General features: G+C 39.2%; 1 protein-coding gene and 1 long non-coding RNA gene across 2 annotated transcripts; both read right to left on the reverse strand.

The window, feature by feature from the left end:
- Positions 1 to 1,719: 1,719 nt before the first annotated feature.
- On the reverse strand, positions 1,720 to 6,037 carry LOC124115023. Its single transcript, XR_006857936.2, has 4 exons — positions 5,882 to 6,037; positions 5,421 to 5,556; positions 4,551 to 4,844; positions 1,720 to 3,951 (listed from the first exon to the last, which is right to left on the reverse strand). It is a non-coding gene; the product is annotated as an uncharacterized LOC124115023 (long non-coding RNA).
- A 2,632-nt stretch (positions 6,038 to 8,669) lies between these two features.
- LOC124115015 (cyclin-I-like) lies at positions 8,670 to 19,545 on the reverse strand. Its single transcript, XM_046475798.2, has 7 exons — positions 19,370 to 19,545; positions 16,692 to 16,830; positions 15,200 to 15,328; positions 14,780 to 14,854; positions 14,315 to 14,455; positions 11,918 to 12,148; positions 8,670 to 11,703 (listed from the first exon to the last, which is right to left on the reverse strand). Exons 2-7 carry the CDS (start codon positions 16,800 to 16,802, stop codon positions 11,398 to 11,400), a joined length of 993 nt encoding a protein of 330 aa, XP_046331754.1. The 5' UTR covers positions 16,803 to 16,830; positions 19,370 to 19,545; the 3' UTR covers positions 8,670 to 11,397.
- Positions 19,546 to 19,668: the final 123 nt, after the last annotated feature.

Consider the following 19,668-nt stretch of genomic DNA (forward strand, 5'->3'; position numbering starts at 1 on the left):
ATCAGTTTATCAATTTTAACAAAACTGCGTTCTCCTAAATTTCACTTGTAAGAATTTGTCACATGAAGACCTGCCTTTATTCCTATGTATTGCTAGATATACTAGTAAGATTTCCTACATATTGTATCTTCATGAGTTGAGGAAATGAAGTCTTGTAGCACGTTCGATAGAGAGATGTTTAGATTTATCGCCAAAACATTTCAATGTAGTTCAATCCGTTATCTTACATCACTTTCAATATAAATTCGCAGCAATTGAGATAATTTAAATAGGTAACATACCGTCAAATCCAACATTTCCAACATCTCCTAACTCTGTCAGAATCCGACAGCAGAGCCACAGGGTTCCTCACGTTGTTGAGATGACGTAACGTGACCGGGGGATAATAACGACCATCTGTAGTGTCCGCCCATAACGCCTACATGCCAAAACACCCACAGCTTATAACAACAAAGTTCACAGTTGAATGCACACCTAATACCCTGCCTGTTACCTTTGTCATTTTAATGGAATAACCCCAAGAATATTAGTCAGATGATAATAACAATAATCAAATTAGTTTAGAACTAATCAGTCAGATGATAATAACAACAAGTCACCAGCCAAGTTTCAAAAGATCAATGTATTGGATGGGTGTTTTTTAATCATTGGGTCAAATGTTCTTTTAAGCGGCACAAGCGATTCTCTACCTCTCGGTAGACTCGGTTTCTACTCCTGAGGGCAGCACTAAAGTTGATCTGCGAAATCTTGGGGCGATCTGCATGTTCTGCCTTCTTGATGACTTAAATGAAGTGGTAGATGTTGGGATGTCGATGAGGTAGTCCACGGTTCAGTCTGCTGTGGAATCCTTCCAGATTGTTGTTTGTTCTCAGACCTATGGTTGAGTGATGGTTCCACAATGGCAGCAGGAATTGTGCTCCGTCATCAACCCAGTTGATAACCACATAGTCATTGAATTCAACAGCTCTTGGAACTTTGGGAGTGTCATCCATGGCATCGATCTAGGTGTCTTGAATAACTGCTTGTGGAAGCAGAGGCAGTCCAGGTGCTCTTCTTATCCACTTGCACACTTTAATGTCTTCTTTGTAAGTCCTAAGTCCTGCGTCTTCCTCCAAATGGCTTGGCTGTAATGAAATCTTTTGACATCAGCAACGGGGAAATCTGCCTCCACAGCCCAAATAGCAGCCAACTCCAAGTCAGTTTGTACGCACACTGGGACAAGAGAACCGTTGAGTCACTGTTGAACTTCATTCTTTAGCAATCGGAAAAGTCTGGAGTAGGTACCTTTCTGACGATCCGTCAATAAGGTACAGACAAGACGGTATGTTGTAGAGCTGTATCTTGCATGGATAATGTATACTTGGTTCCGGATACGAGTTTCTTCTAGGTTGTAGTTGGTTAGTTCTTCGCTGTACAGTGTGTGCATCTGTGTTGTTTCTTCTCTTGCTCTCTTCTTCAAGTTGCTGACAAAGCAGACACGCTGCATGTCTTCTGGGGGATGGTTGTGTTCTGTAGAATTCCTAATGATATTACCAACTGTGGTCACTTTCCCTTTACAGGTGTTTTTAACACACTTCCAGTGAATACAAGTCTTGGTGAGACGATATCTTAAACAAAACTTCTGGAGACTGGCCATTTTTTGACAACGCTTATATACCACAGCAAACGTACTCGTAATATAATTGGTTGAAATTGGTTTATTTAAATACTTTAGGTACACTCATGCTTCAACCTTTACTCGGTTTTAAACCAATTCTGTATTTCCCGGGACAGTGTTAAAAAAAGGCAAACCTGCTTATTCACCAGTTCAGGTTTCTTTATATATATAATATGTTTAAACAAACCAATCTTAAGTTAATTAATATAATCTTTTACTCAGTTTCAGTTAATCTTTCCAAATGTTAATCCAGCTTGTCTTTACTTGCTTCATCCTTCACTCTTCACTCTGGATTAATTAGTCTTTGAGACTGTTCCATTATAAGTAGGTGAAACCCCTTTGTTGTTTTAACCAAGTGTAGGGGTACTGGGCTGTAGGTGTTTTTGGTGATAACCTCATCTGTGGGTGCTGCACACACAAATCTCCGCAGACTATCGTTCAATTCCTCGTCGTTTACATCATTCAGCTTGTTGGTTATATGTTCGACATACAGTATCTCCTTTTGAGATTTTGTCATTTCTTGCAATTTGTCAGGTTTCGAAAACATTGCAAACCCATATCATGGACTTTCTTGTCCTTTCTTGAATATATCTTTGTCCCACTGTGACAATTTCATCGTCAGGTTTCGGGTCCACTTCACAATTTAAATACAGGTAGATTACTGGCTGGTCTTTGCAGGGTATCTTCAATACTCATTACTGCTCGAATTTAACATGTCTCATTGAACTCATTGCGAAGATAGCGGCATGTTTTCGTTAAACACGTTCATCACATACTAGTATAATATGTGCAGTGCCCCAAGGGGGATAAACATCTTCTAGTATGGCTGCCTTTCAACTTTTCCTCGTGCAATTCCTCCAAGTCTGGCCTGTACACGGTGATGCGGTTGTTAAAGTAGAAACATAACCATAAATTGATTTGTAGGACTTTAATATTCTTTTAAAATGATGTTTATTCAAAGCAAATTCACCCTAAACTAGTTATGTTTGCACATAGGTGGTGTCAATTCTTTCAGTGTTTGCTCGTGGACGGAATGACCACACTGGAGACTAAACTGGGCACATAACATGTCTGTTAATTGTTTTGCCGATTTGAAGTTTGGAGTCACGTTGTGAAATAGATGGATAGAGGTTAGACGGATCGTAGCTGATTGAAAACAAGGGGCTATTTTGGAATTCAATTTAAAGAATTTCATGTCTCATGCCTTCATGTTCTTCCAACTGATCAATGGTATTGCTCTACTGTGGTTCAATAGATCCACGTGCATGTATTTCAAAGAAACATTAATTATCTGTTACATATTCCGAAAGACGTTTTGCATATTAATTATTTACAAAGATGAAACCAATTTGTCATAAATTTACAGTTCTTCTTAAATGTACGATCAAAACATATTTATATAGTTGTTGGTCTTTATGACGATAACACAGAAAGTCATTGTCCACCTACTGGGGCCTATCAGTGTTATCTCAACCTCCAATCTGTTTGCACAGGATGTACCCAAACTAAACTGGGCTATCTACAAGGTGGCTTATCTCCCTGTCCAACACCAGTAACTGGGTTCTCACTTCCACTCCATATATGCCAAGACGTGTAGGCAGCGGTCTGCTGATAACCATTTACCCATAAGGGAAACTTACATCTTTGTCGCAATTCACACATACTTTACACTGGGGCAACAAGTTAAATTGGTGATGAATGAGTGAATGAGTTTGTGATTGTTTGGGGGTTTGTTTTGTCCAAAGGTTTTCTGACAACCTGCAATCTCTACATGAATGCTGACGTGAAATCCCGTTCTGTCAAGGTGTCATCCGACAACCTTCAATGTCTTCATGAATGCTGACGTGAAGTCCTGCTCTGTCCAGGGGTCTTCTGACAACTTGCAATGTCTTCATCAAGGCAGCCGTGGAGTCCTGCTCTGTCCAGGGGGCTTCTGACAACTTGCAATGTCTTCATCAAGGAAGCCGTGGAGTCCTGCTCTGTCCAAAGGGCTTCTGACAACCTGGTCAGGGTGTCATACTTTTAATTAATAAATAACAGGTCTCAATACAAAATCCCCCCTCCCCTTTAAAAACTAACGTCACTCACTCACTAAGTAAGCTACCCGATGTTGAACTGTACATAGTATTCTCCGAGGTAGACAAGATGTCAGTGCCTGGAAGAGATTCCTCAATTGGTTGAAGAAGATCACCATACACAAATGTTTGCATTTGTTTGTTCATTTAACAAATATGCAGTGCAGTGTAGAATGTTAATCCATGCGTGCTGCCAGCTGACATGGGTGTCTTTACTGCCTGCAAGAAGAAACATCGACTCCATTGGTGTCTCCTTGTCTGTAAAAAAACTGCGCAATCTTTAGGGGCAGAGACTTATTTATCTTCTTAAAAGAGAGCTGAGATTATTTTAGTGTCGCACATTTTAAATTTAACCTATGGAAAGAATGTTAAAAGTTTCTCACTGGTCACTAACACACAATAACTGTACAGTTATAGGTGATTTTTAAACATAACAATGAAAATAGCAGTCTAATAAAGTATTTTTTATATAATATAAGACCATACAGATCAGGCGACGTAAGGAGGTGTTAATTGACATTAATGAATAGCGCTGGGAATTAAAGGTCCTGCCCGGAGGGGGCTTATAGTTAGATGGGATACGCTGTATACATGAAACAGAAAAACACATTGAAACAATAAGGTATTTTGGATAAATGAAGTCTTTAAGAAACTTATTGAAGTGGTTTTCACTAAAACAATATCCCATGAACCTTGTGGAGCTTTTATCCTCAAACGCGTTTTAAACATAGTGACAATATTGAAAGTACAAGTATACAGTAAAGTATACAGATCAGTTTTTGCCTCAGATTGGTCAGGATTAGGACATACTCACTTACTCATCACAAAATAGAAGCAGGTGACGCCAGACCCATTAGACCTCAATGCGGTTACCATGCCTATAGTTTCCCCTGTACCACGTTTTGAAGATGTTGTTGATGCCATATATAGGCGATAGCCATGCCAAAACTTTTAGTGTCCTTGATTGTGCTAGTGGCTTTTGGCATGTACCACTCCATCCAGATACAAATCACAAGTCGGCCTTCATTACACCCGATGGTGTTTTTGAATGGAATCGCCTCCCTTTTGGCCTAATAATGCACCTATGGCATTTCAGCAAACCATTTCAGGCACTGAAAGAAATGAATTGGCGTTACATATTAATATATGTAGACAAGTCACCTACTTAGGCATATCTTCAGCAAAGACATCTATGTCGATCCTTCAAAAATAGATTCAGACATGCAGATCCTACCCCCCATTTCTTAGGTTTGGCCTACTATTATCGCAAATTTGTAGCAAACATTTTGGGCATCACCTCCCCTATATACAACTTTCTGATAAAAAGATGCACCTTTAGAATACTTCAACAGCCCCCAACTTTGCATGTCCCCACCAAAACAAACCCTTCATCCTCACAACTGATCCATCTCAAACTGCAATAGGGTACAGATTAGGCCAACGTGATTCTTGTAATGATGTTGCTAATTCATGTCTTTTGACAATACATGTATCTTCCTTGACATTGGTCCTGTTCTGTTTGCAGGAACAAACAATGTTGGTTGGTAACGTTTCTTTTGCTCGTCAGTATAGGTTATTGCAATAAACTATTCTTATCTATATATATATTTTTGTTGTATTTTCTTCAAATACCACCACCCCCCCCCCCCCCCCCCCCCACACACACACACACACACACACTCACTCACCCCGCGACACAGAGCAGATGCAGCGACGTGTGCCAGAGATGTCCTTGTTGGTTTCCTTGGAGTCGACATCAGGAAGTAGAAATACCCCAACCACAAAGAATTTCATTCTGGCTGCTTGTGGAAATGTCGCCTGAAACTAATGTAACCATAAAATCTATAGCTTCAATATCTCATTCCACGTTTACACAATTTGGCTGTAAGTGAATGAGGCCCAGTCATTTGTAGTTTTGTTTGTTTGTTTATTTTTAACGCTGCACCCAGCAATATTCCAGATATATGACGGCAGTCTGTAAATAATCGAGTCTGGACCAGACAATCCAGTGATTGATAGCATCGATCCACACAGTTTGGATACGATAACATATATCAACCAAGTCAGCGAGCCTGACCACCCGATCCGGTAAGTCGACTCCATGCATGTATATCTTGAACTCATACAGAAACATTCTGCTAATACCCACCAGGATATGCCTCTAGAAGAAATATAATGGATTCGGTGTAGCATTATTCACAAGTTTGATTTCTTCATGCAAAAATAGTCCTCTGGATAAGTGCATATTGGAGTTGTGCACATAGCGCTGGCCGAGATTTGTGCGTGACCTGTTTATTCAGGCCAAGGAGGCGGGACTAACAGTAGACAGTATACTCTGAGCACGAAAGTCGGTCAGTGTATAACCGTGTTAAGAACACACAGGCTGCCTCGCCCGAGGCAAGGCTTGCCACTGATTACGTTCAACATAATGTAAGTTAGGATACAGGTATTCTTGTAAATATTGACATAATGTAAGTTAGGATACAGGTATTCTTGTAAATATTGACATAATGTAAGATAAGATACAGGCTTGCTTGTAAATATTGACATAATGTAAGATACGATACAGGCTTGCTTGTAAATATTGACATAATGTAAGATAAGATACAGGCTTGCTTGTAAATATGGACATGTTAGTTAAGATACAGGCTTGCTTGCAAATATTGACAAAATGTAAGTTAAGATACAGGTATAATTGTAAATATTGACAAAATGAAAGTCAACATATAAGTCTGCTTGTAAGTATTGTCAAAATGCAGATTATTCCATATCATGCAATCATTCTTCTGCAAGCGTTATAATTAACTATGTACAGTGGAAAATCGATTTAAAAAGAAACTGGATAATTAAGTATTTTTGTTGGGTGCCGTACATTCAATTAGTAAGTTCTGAAACCACCGTATACCAGAAAATTCTAAATATACACCAGTACTTCTAACGTCGCACATTTGTGAATACAATGTCACATTCCGTCCATGGGTTCAGTGATCCGTAAACATGATTCAGGTACGCGTAGCTCCAGTAATGCGTTCTGTACGTTCCTCGCGTGTAAAATACTGTTGAACCCGCAGTCCTGGGATATGGGAATAATGTATACTAGACACAAAAAGTTAGGGGTCGTGACTATTTTGGTAGGTATTTTTTTTATCAAATGGTGTGCTGAGTCTTCTCTACAGACAAATATCCCCAGAGATATCCATGCTGATTGTTTTGTTCAGTATACATTGTAATTACAAATGATATCATATTTGGCTGTCTCAGTGTTATCAGACTCATCCCAGGACGTTCTGTCCAAGTCTAGTAGACGCAGTTCACCTTTGATGCGTTTTGTATAGTCGACTAATATATATTAGCGCGATTTGTTTATTTGTAGGACTCGACTTTATGGCAAACTCTCCTGTGTGTGGCAAACAGACATTCTCCATTGAGAGTAGTTCATTATGTGCAATAAGACGATAAATCGTAGTGTGGTGAACCTGTCGGTCTCTTGCCATTCATGTCGCCGTGTTTCCCAGCCCCAGTCATGATCGATACTCGATGACGATCGTTTGTGCCTAAAGTGTTCCTGGTTCATTCCGTGTCCCTCAAAGAACTGTCACTTCCATGAGTACCTTTAGCACCCAACTATCCATGTTTCACGTTAAAAGCGTTCATGTTGTTCTTAGCACGTCCTCAGAAAGACACATTCTTGCCATTTTGTTTCATGGTTATGAACAGTCTGTTCAGTGGTCGAATCTAAATACGGTGCATGGAACGTTTCTAGACATGTTACTCTAGCATTCGTGCAAATAGATCACTTTTGTAGGATACAGATAAGATCGGTAGTTACAACATGAGAAGTGCGTTTCCTCTGGTACTGAGTACACACAAAACCAACAAAACCATAAAATTGATTTCACAACACACTATTTCGATGAGCTGGCAAGGACAGGTATTTCGGATCTTTTGATTAGTTCCTTCGTATAAACCTTACCTAATTGTTTAGTACAAAGATAAATGTAAATATCCTTGAGGATAACAAGATAGCAACAAAACCTAGTGTACTCGATGTTAACAAAACATTGTTTGTGTAGGCGCAGTGATGGTTTGCTTAGGTACACATTTGAAGTAACCAATGAGACTACTTCTGCGATATACAAACTAACAAGGGTGTCTTGCCTGTCAGGTTGTCACACCTCAAGTGGCAACTCCTGGCGGAAAACACTGCACCCTGTTCTGCGGCTACGTCCCATTCAGGTGTTAGCGAACGAAGTCAGTATTGGGCTCACGTCAACTTCAAATCCTGTTTTCATCTGTAAGCTTGGTATTCAGAGTGAGTATGGTCTTATTCCAGCAATATCACGGCGTGGGACACCAGACATGGGCTTCACACATTGTACCCATACCGGGAATGGAACACTTTAACCACTAGGCTATCCGACCACCCCTGGTATTTAGAACCGGAAGTTGGATATATGACGTAAATGGCCGTTTTCTTCCCCATCGCCGTCTTGCATAGATGTAATTGTTTAACGCCGCACTCAGCAATATATTACAGCTGCATGGCGGCTGTCTGTAAATAATCGAGACTGCACCAGACAATCCCGTGATTGACATCATGAGCATCAAACTACACAATTGGGATACGATGGCATGTATCAACCAAGTCAGCGACCACCCGATCCTGTTATAGTCTATAGTCGCCTCTTACAAGCACAGGCTGTTGAAGACCAATTCTAACGGGTCGTATTGGGGTAATTGTACACCTTTACAAAGGACGCTTCAAATGAATTCTACATGTTGCAATTTCTGCCTCACGTAAAAAAGAAACATTGTCTCACTGTAATAACCAACTTCTACAAGTTCATGCAATGCAATTTTTTAGTATTTTTGAGTGAACGTAGTTGGCTGGACTGCCCTAGGATCCCCTCCGGGCATTAAAAAAAGACTGACAGAAGTTTTCGTTTTGATGTCATTTAATCTCGCCAAGCTGTTGGTACAGCAGATCATTCATGCTTGACATCAGACAACATACAGCCACCACTTAACGCCCCCTAACCTGGGGAGAGTGAGGCACAAGCTCATCCTTCCATTCTGATACAGCACACAGATTATAGTCCAATGCTTACAGTAGCATGAGGCTTATCACCTGCATACAAAATCCCATATAAACGTCACGACTGTCCAGGTGATGGTCATTCAGGATAGGCCAGTGGTAACCACGGAAACCTGGCTAGATGTGGGAATCTCAGTTACAGTGAAACCTGCCTAACTTTATAACAGGCAAAGTCAACATAACATACAGAATAACAGACTAACAATGTACAGAAATATGCAGCTACATATCCCCTCAGATTGGATACACATGTAGTTACCTGGAATAAACTCAAACATAACTGTGGGCATAATAAATTAATAACACAGAAAAACAAAATAAACTCCAGATGATAACGAAAGTGTTCAGATTAAAACCATGTAAGAAATTATTTTTGTTTGTTTTCAAGATTGATCAACAGCATGTGAAGATGACATGAGGACAATGTCAACGTCAATTTAGAAATTCAGTCCAAAGCATCACATCATCAAACAATCCCTGCAGAAAAGACTTAATATGTAGATATAAAATAAAAAGAAAGTACTAACTCTTGCCTCGTGAAACATACATGTGAACTAGATGACAGACCACAACAGTTCAAACTTCATCCACGGTGTATCCCACAGATGTGTCTCCTATAGACAAGGGCTGTGTCCAAGAAGACCTACTTCTCTTACCTTAAAGCAGGTTTCACTGTTCGTCACAAGAGCACCATAGAAATAACAATACAGTTTGTTCTTGAAGATGTTCCTGAAGTTGGGACTCGTTCCATCTTGTAATAACCAACTAGAGCTCAACTCGCTTCAGCCAGCAAACTTGCAGCACCCTAGTTTGATTGTGTCCAGTCGACTCAACTTAACAGCTACAATGTTGCAAGCTAATTCATGAGGAATATCAACACAAAAAAAAGGCTGAACTGATTTTTTTTTACATAATGAAATGAATCATGATGACATTTACAATGTGGCAGTGCAATGAAAGTATTTTACATGATGTACATGGGGAAATTTCAGAAATAAAGAACTTCTAAAATGTTTGCCAGAGTGTTAGGTGGGATAAATGGTTGATCTTGCCCAAGTTTGAGGTAAATCACATGGGTCTGCGGTCTCTCCAGGAGAACTATTCTGAACACGGCCAGGAAAGATTTACAACCAAACTCCTGACAATGGTTCTGCAAATGTAAGCCCACATGATTTATCTTTCCCCTGAGCAGGGCCGGAGTTGAGCTCTGTTAGTCGTGCACACAATCATGATATATTACAATGACACCATCATATACATTTTGTTTGACTCAGGCTCAGTCATAACCGTTCATGAAGTATCAAAATGGCTTCTATACTTACAGCTTTTCACAATATATTACTATAAGATAATTTTGACAACAGAAATGCTTGTTTTATCTGGATTCATAAGTCATGGATTTATTTTACATCAATGTCATAATGACATTCAATATCTACATTATAATCATATAATAAACATCAATATATTATTCAGGTGGTTTGTATATACATTTTCTTTGAAGACTATGTAACTAGTGATATTCAGATATCAGGAAAACACGCTTCAAGTATCTGCATTGACGACAAATAGTTCAGTTTAACATGTACTATCTTTTCCTCGTAAAATGGCCAAACCGGTAACAAAACTATATACAACACTATGTGGCCAAATACTTAATTTCCTCTACACTATGAAAACAAGCATTTCTGTGTCCATCAAGCAAATATGTACAGCCTATACAACTGAATACTTAGACTGGTCCAGAACACCATGGATCTTAGGTGTTGCCACAAAACTCTCTGCTGCCGTTTGATGCAACATGGCTTCCCACATAAACATTTGGTTTAATCAAGAGCAAAGAATGTTTGTTAGTCTACAGCCTGTAGAGTTCACAACTAAAGCCAACAGACTAATATAGTACAATATACACAATAACACATGAAAGACATTTGACTTTTTCAGGTATTTCTTTCTTTGTAGTTTTTTTTCTTCTTTTTCAAAGCATTTGTTTCATTTTTACTGACTATGCACTGTTGGTTACTGATTATTTAGTGATTATGTCAGTGGTCAGGTTGCAGCATATATGAAAATTAAAACATGTCTGCTTTTTGTATGGTGGCTTAACCTATGTGTAAAACAATCAACTTCCATTTTCAAAGACTCGAAATAAAACTGTTCAAACATTGGTTTGAGATTATACCCAATCTCCCTATGTATTAAAATGAAAGCTTTCAAGATGGAGGTAAGATAATCATAAAACATGTAAAACATATTAAACCACCATACAAGACTGCTTGCAGTAATAAAATAGTCAATAAATTGTGCTTGGAACAAGACCCATAATGTTACACAAAGAGGAATACTTTCTGCCTCTACAACAACACAGACAACACTAAATGTGCAAACTGCAGAGGTCTGGTTCAGAGGAAGGATAACTATGAACCGTCAGATATGTGACGGTTCAAGTCATCTTCTTGGCGAAACTCATTAGCCAAGTAGTTTGTGCAGAAAGCTTCTGCTTCCACACAAACTGGCTAAACACCCTTGCACAAACAGACAGTGTCTATTTGCCAAGGTATCTATGATTGCTAATTTGCACAGATAGTCTGTACTTGAGGATACAGTTCTCCGTCAGTATCCTGGTGCATCTCTGACCCACATGAGCCCCTCAAAGATGTCGGTTTATCAAAAGAGCAGGATTCTTCATTGTAAAGACGCTTGAATCCATCATAGAACTCCTCTTCCTCGTCACTGCCGCTGGGAGCCACCTTGCGCTTCTTCGACTTATTTCGGACAGGCACAGGCTTGAACTTATACGAAGTGACTCTCTGGCGGCGATGCTCAAGGAATTGGGCTACAACCTCTCGACACCGAATGAGATCTTGACTATCGACCTGCAACGAGACAAACCAGAATAATATATGTTGTACAGGAAGAATACTTGCCTTGGCAATCTAATCATACATTTAAAAATTTTGATTAACCAACTTACAAGTGAAAACTACCTCCAAATAATTCTAACATGGTAAGGAAAGCAATGCCAGCGAGGGCTGGTTACTGCCCAGAAGATCTAGTCCAAGAGCACTGTTGGCTGGTCAACATACTAACCTTGGTCATCTTCTGCAGCAAAATGATGCTAGGCAGCCATGCCGCTGTTATCTGCTCAATTTCCAAACTGATGAGAGCCAAAACGAGGCTCACAGGTCGGAAGGCAAGCAGATGATGGCAGCATAGACACGCAAACAGTTTGCGTGTAAGAATGGTCATGTGACTTGAGGGGGTCATCTGTATCAGACTGTCCAACAGGTGGGGGTGATGTCTCATCAGCACCGCATGAATCTGTCAACCAGAAAACAGAATAGTACATGATACAAACATGCTTCTATGCCTGATATGCATAAGAACAACAGAACTTGTCATGTAACAGGTTTTTTGTTTGTTTGTTGTTAATGCCACACTCAGTAATATTCCAGTGTTTTATAATTTCAAAATAAGTTGCTGATTTGCTAATTGAAAACGCAGGCTTACTTCACAATATTTTGATGATCCACAAGTTTTATTTTTGTAGCTTATCTGTATTTGTCATGTAGCAGGTTTGTTTGTTTGTTTGTTGTTAATGCCACACTCAGTAATATTCCAGTCTGGAACAGACAATCCAGTGATTGATGTAACAGATAACACGATTGTGACTTCTCACCGGTGATGCACCACAACAATGTGTCCATAGTGGGGGAAATGTTTCTGTGCATCTAACAGGTGACACTGACACTAGACAATTGCGAGTACCAATGAATTATTGTGCAGATCAAGAGCAATCCCAGAATTATGAACTTGGTATTCAATCATTGCAAACTTATTCATCACAACAATTACCCACCAGTTTTTACACATGTGGGTATTTAAGTTCATAATGTAAAAACACTATTCATCTAGTCCCTGCAAACTGATGTCGTGTGGGTTCGAGATCTTCATAGGACTCAAAAATACCACAATACTTCCACAAGAAAGTGTGATGGCAAATGATCATGATGTAACTGTCACCATGGAGTTTGGGAAGGTTGACGGAATGCCCGTTTATAATTTCAAAATAAGTTGCTGATTTGCTAATTGAAAACGCAGGCTTACTTCACAATACTTTGATGATACGCACAAGTTTTATTTTTGTAGCTTATCTGTATTTGTCATGTAGCAGGTTTGTTTGTTTGTTTGTTTGTTTGTTTGTTGTTAATGCCACACTCAGTAACATTCCAGTCTGGACCAGACAATCCAGTGATTGATGTAACAGATAACACGATTGTGACTTCTCACCGGTGATGCACCACAACAATGTGTCCATAGTGGGGGAAATGTTTCTGTGCATCTAACAGGTGACACTGACACTAGACAATTGCGAGTACCAATGAATTATTGTGCAGATCAAGAGCAATCCCAGAATTATGAACTTGGTATTCAATCATTGCAAACTTATGCATCCCAACATTTACAATAACTGTAGAGTTATTAAAAAACACATCGTACATAAGATAGGTGCTCAGAGTAAAATATTGTCACAATTAAAGCCCCACTTGTCATTCACGCAATTAATGTTCGAAAGTCCGGAGTATCGACTGGAAAAATGTATGGTCAAACAGTTTGTTAATTTGCATGGTTATGCAGAGCGCCAGATAAGCTTTTGGTGTTGTTGGTATTTTACCCATGCATTTTAAAATCATTGTGTATCAGTAATTCTAGCTGGGTATTCAAATTTCTGTAACCCACCAGTTTTTACACATGTGGGTATTTAAGTTAAATATTTAAAAACACTATTCATCTAGTCCCGGCAAACTGGTGTCGTGTGGGTTCGAGATCTTTATAGGACTCAAAAATACCACGATACTTCCACAAGAAAGTGTGATGGCAAATGATCATGATGTAACTGTCATCGTGGAGTTTGGGAAGGTTGACGGCATGTCCGTTTATAATTTCAAAATAAGTTGCTGTTTTGCTAATCGAAAACGCAGGCTTACTTCACAATATTTTGATGATACGCACAAGTTTTATTTCTGTAGCTCATCTGTAATGTTCGTTGCGTATTTGATACGCACAAGTTTTATTTTACTGCGTATTTCTGCATTTCTGATGCATATTTTACGCAAATACGCAGCTTATCTGGAGCTCTGGTTATGCGATAAAAATTATAAGTAAGTAAGTATTGACATGACTACATCATTGTAATTCCGCAAGTTCAGTTAGTAAAACTTTGCTAAAAGCATGCAGAAATGTTTACAAATCCTTAGCTTGTTCACACATGCACAAAACAACACAATGAATTTGATAGTCATCACAGCCTTAGTCACAATCTATCCTTTTAACAAGTTTAAGGATAGCAGGAAGCTTATGTATATCACTGTGACAAGTCTTTCAGCAAACTCACTTATCCACTTTGTGAAAACATACTAGCATCAATTATCTGTCTACTAGCCCTACTGAGGCTTCAGATGAGTGGAAATTCAAACTGAAACTTACAATGTGAAGAAAGTTGATGGCTGTGACATGCTTCGGATTCCAGCCGAGCTTGTTGAGAATTATTGCTTCCATACGGAGAACTTCCGACACGGAGCAGCCACACTCACTCTGCCTCACAAGATCCAGGGTGCTGGGGATCATCTGCAACATCAAGCCATCCATCAGTTAAACACAACTTGGCAGCCAACAGTTGGTTGCACAGATAGCTTTCCGGGTCATGAGATTCAGTATCCATTATGCAGTAAGAGGCATTTACAGCCTGCACATATACACCTTTTTGTTCTTGTTTTTCCAAAATTGAATTACTTCATTCCCCAAAATAGCAAACATTTCTTTTCAAACAAAAAATACGCAGAAGCAATATTTTCTTGAAGGTTTAAGATATGAAGGCAATTTTAAGTCCATGTATTAAGAAACAAAGTATATTAATCCAAGCATAAATATGACTGCAGATATGACACTAACCTCATCTTCTTCCAGTGTTTTGGCAGCTATATAGAAACAGCTGACTGAGACACAGTGCAGATACTTGGGGCGAACCTGGACATAAAGAAACATGACTCTTCACAACAATTACTCCCTATGAAATAAAGCATAGTCAATTGTGCAAGAGGTCAATGGCACGGCAATTTGAAAACGGTCTTAATGTAAAACATGTAATGGAGAGAGAAATGATGAACATGAAAATCAGTTTCAAATGCACATGGACTTCATTTGCTGAACAATTTGTCACTAATGAGTGTTACAAAATTAACATGGAAAGTTACATTTCATTTATGTGGAAAACGGAAAACAAATACATTCAAAACTTTGTAGATGCGTGGAACTGACCATACTAATTCTTTCTGATTTTATTTTCTGAAGTTTTACGTATCTGCAACTTGCCTTAACAAGTTGAAGGAACCGGTCCAGAATGGATACAGCCAAGTTGAAAGTTTCAGGCATGAAGTGAAACTTAGAGTTGAGGAACACCAACCATGATGCCTTCTCATCCCTCTGCCCTCCACTCAGCTCCTGTAACGTACAAATACCTTATCATGCTTAAATTCAGCTCCTGAAACGTACAAATACCTTATCATGCTTAAATTCAGCTCCTGTAACGTACAAATACCTTATCATGCAAATATTCAGCTCCTGTAACATACAAATACCATATCATGCTTAACTTCAGCTCCTGTAACGTACAAATGTTGTATGCTTATATTCAGCTCCTGTAACGTACAAATGCCTTATCAGGCTTATATTCAGCTCCTGTAACGTACAAATGCCTTATGCTTATACTCAGCTCATGTAACATACAGATGCCTTATGCTTATACTCAGCTCATGTAAAGTACAGATGCCTTATGCTTATATTCAGCTCCTGTAACGCATAGATGCCTTATCATGCTTATATTTAGCTCCTGTAATGTACAGATGCATTATGCTTATATTCAGCTCCTGTAACATACAGATGCCTTATCATTTTTATATTTAGCTCCTGTAATGTACAGATGCCTTATGCTTATATTCAGCTCCTGTAACATACAGATGCCTTATGCTTATATTCAGCTCCTGTAACGCATAGATGCCTTATCATGCTTATATTCAGCTCCTGTAACTCACAAATGTCTTATCATGCTTATATTCAGCTCCTGTAACGTACAGATGCCTTATAATGTTTATATTCGTGTCCCTGAGGCAAGAGTGTCCACATGTCTGCGAGCCTATTTCAAAGCCGAGTTTCTACCCTTGCCATTTCAAGCTTACTTTTTTTTGTGTCTACAGATATGTAGCAATAGAATTTAGTCACCACAAGATATTTTTCTAGGTAGTCATTTGGCTTCCTCTGAATTTTAGACAGTAGACAAACTGAAATTTAGGTCACATTGGCTACCGTTTTAGTCGCAACTTTGAGGCCTGATATGGGTTAATTAATTTATGAACTGTTCTAATTAATAAAATGTATCAATAGTTCAAGCTTCAAATGAGTCTACACCTCAATACAAATTACAGTAAACTATGGTTATAACGTCGCTTTTAGCAATATTCCAGCAATATCACGACGGGGGACACCAGAATGGGCTTCACACATTTTACCCATGTCCGGAATCGAACCCGGGTCTTCGGCGTGACAAGCAAACGCTTTAACCACTAGGCTACCAGACCACCCCTCCAACAGGTAAGAGCTGACTTCTGAAGGACAAAACCCCAAGGGGTAAAGTGACTAAAGTCGTCTGCAGCTGGGAGGCAACATCACTATAATGTAAGCCATAAGCATAAAGCACTTCCAATTGGTTTCCATGATGAGGAAAGAAAGTATAAGCAGACTCTTTAAGCTGGCTTCATCATCATGATAATGGTGGTAGGGTAAAATGAGTTCAGTGATTATTGTGTACCTCTGAAGTTGCTTTGTATGAAACTGGCTTCCATTGTTCCTGTTCCTTGTTCAAGGCTTCCCCCAGCATCTGCACAAGGTGCCTAGCATCCAAACCACTGTGAAGCAGCATCTCCTCCCCCCACGATGCACCACGATACCTGAAACCATATAGTGACGTTGACCAACTCATATAAGACCAAGCATTAACAAGGCAAAACATTCAAAATATGAATTACTGAAAGAAAATATTTTTTTTGTATGAACAGGACTCAAAACGTATGATTTAGACTCCCATAAATACCTGTTTGTGTAAAAAGATTAAGGATGGAATTTACAATTGTTTTTTTTTCATAATCACTTGTTATGGGACCAAATCTCATATCATTAATAGGCCTACCTTTAGAATACAGTACCACAAACTTTTCAAACAGTGATCATTCCCTATGACGTAATTTGTAGTATTTTGTTGCCAGTCACACCGGTGAAACAATGCCCAGTGACGTCAGGGGTCATCGAGTGCGCATAAGCTCCTCCCAGTGATCTATCATCTCTACACGCAATGTAATTGAATACGCCCTGCGGTGTTGAGAGTTTTGAGTATTTGTTTACTAATTATAGCCTGTGGCGGCGGCGCATTTTAGAGCAAGCGCTTGTTTACGAAAGCACTTTTATTTTTTATTTATTTTTTATTTCGTTTTTCTCGTAATTGAAGTGGATAAAATGGTTATAAATGGGAACTAATATACATATATTATTTTTTCATTAATTTTCATTATTATGCACAAGAATGCAGTTTATTAGGGATATTATATTGGCGCTGAACACATCCAAATGTCGCCAGTTTTAGGGTAGGTTACCCCGAACTCTCTATCCTTAGCCCTTGGATCCCCTTTACGATCACCCCCTCATTAGGGTTAGGAACCCGTTTATTGGCTATTATAGATTATATAGCGGCTCCTAATATTCTTCACACAAAAACGTCGAGTAAAAAGGATGAAATGGTTTTGTGTCGAATATTTTGGCTACTGGAAACTGTCCTGGAACATTCACACAAGCCACTTTCACCGGCTACATTTTTTCAGTACTGATTTAAAAGCGAACTCACCGTTGTGTCGTCACTAGTCATGCTTATTCTTCCATTGTTCCTTACTATTATCCACATCATCCTTACAGTGTTCCCTACCACACTTTTCTGTCACAAAAATCACCCGACGAATTATTAAGTACCATATCATTCATGCCTACTCGCGAGTTTGACGTCCGACGCCTAGGCCGTTTTCAGTTCGCGGCATATCGACTCATTCCCCACCACTCGGTATCTTGTAGATTACGGAATGGGACGAGTGTGCCCAATGGCATCGGGATCATTCGTAAGTGTCCATAGACTAAAGTCGCGAGACACCATGTCTACCAGTAACCTTCGTAAGTGTCTGTTACTTATTCGACCCTTTTCGTTCAGTTCCGTAACGTCATAGACATGACTAGGTAAATTTGCACTAAGTTTAACAGTGTGGACGTAGCTCAGTCGGTTAGCTGTCAGGCTAACAATCCGAAGGTCACGGGTTCGAGTCCGACGGATTCTCACAAAAAACTGGTTGCTTGTCTTGAGACATGTGACCTATGGCAGAGATCGTCGTCACGAGAAGTTGTGGTACTGTATTCTAAAGGTGCTCCCATTAATACAATGACACTGACTTGGTACTATCACATACATGAAGTACATACATGGGTACATGAAGGATTCTATTGAAACATTAACATGTATGAATGTGTAAAACTGTGGCATGGGGTCATGTTTTCACACAATTCGCCAAACAAATAATTGTCCTCTACTAATAAAAATATCAAACCATTTAACAGCCAATCCATTCAGATACATTATCAGCACAAGAACTTTGAAAGACTAAAGAGTTACCTTTTTTCCCAACCCGTTTTCTATTATATTACCTATGTACTCAACAGGTTTATAATGAAAAAGGGTGGGGGAACGAAAGGTATTATATCCAAGGGCTACTATAACCGAAAAGACAATATTCATTCCCGCTACCAAACGAGTATCCAAAATAATTAACTTAGAAAATCGCCAAACTGTAGATCGAGATCGTTGTAGAGCAGTTGAAATATGAACCCTCGACAACTTTTTCTACGAACACAATGAAACTTCTAATGAAGTTAGAGCAATGCCAGCATTCCAGTTTCCATTAGCCCAATCAAACGAAATCACGTATGTCAAATTTGACAGGATACATGACACCCAGGAAATGACAGCGTTCCCAATTATCCCTCCCGTTTGTATACACGCCGTGAAAGAAATATTAATCACGTCCAAAGTATGTATGTGTGTGAACACAATCGTGGTCAATGGTAAAATATATATAGAAAATTCAACGAATATTCAATCTGATATTGACCTTGGGAAATCCATGGTCGCCATTGTGAAATTCCGCTTCCTATGGAAATTGTGAAAGCAAATACCGATAAATGCTCGATTATAAAGGAATCAAAATTACCCCATGTCCATAACTCCTATACGACATATCATATGAGTTCATTAATGTATTCACTTGACAAAGAACCAATGAGTTACAGGGCATTTCTAATGTGAGCCAAGGAATCGCTATCTAGGTCACAAAGCGCTGAACTGTCAAAATCAACCGAGTGTCCCTACAACACAGAAAAATGTAAAATATTACGTACCTGACAAAGACCCGGGGACAGTTTTGGAAGAAAGGACGCTCCCTGGTCCATAAACGTTGGTTGCGTTACATTTATTGTCTCTGTACCCCCATAATTCTGTGTTTTCGAAACAAAAATGAAGAGAAAGATATTCCACTTTCCAGATCGTTCCGTTTGTGTTCTAAAATTAGATCTCAACCGGATGATCACAAACCACAATATATCCCTACGCTGGTGGTCACAGCGGTACACGCCGTTTCACATTCCGGAAAAACACTACATGCAACGAAGTAACATATATTGGTATCTTTGTATATCAT

The sequence above is a fragment of the Haliotis rufescens genome, unplaced genomic scaffold (assembly GCF_023055435.1).
Source record: "Haliotis rufescens isolate VD_foot unplaced genomic scaffold, xgHalRufe1.0.p SCAF_7, whole genome shotgun sequence".
NCBI lineage: Eukaryota > Metazoa > Mollusca > Gastropoda > Lepetellida > Haliotidae > Haliotis > Haliotis rufescens.

Coding starts and splice junctions, on each gene's coding strand:
- LOC124115015 (XM_046475798.2), bottom strand. CDS start 16,802: ATGCTGCTTCACAGTGGTTTGGATGCTAGGCACCTTGTGCAGATGCTG. Junction 14,855..15,199: donor GGTTCCTTCAACTTGTTAAG/GCAAGTTGCAGA, acceptor CTTTATGTCCAG/GTTCGCCCCAAGTATCTGCA. Junction 12,149..14,314: donor CCATCAACTTTCTTCACATT/GTAAGTTTCAGT, acceptor TCTGGTTGACAG/ATTCATGCGGTGCTGATGAG.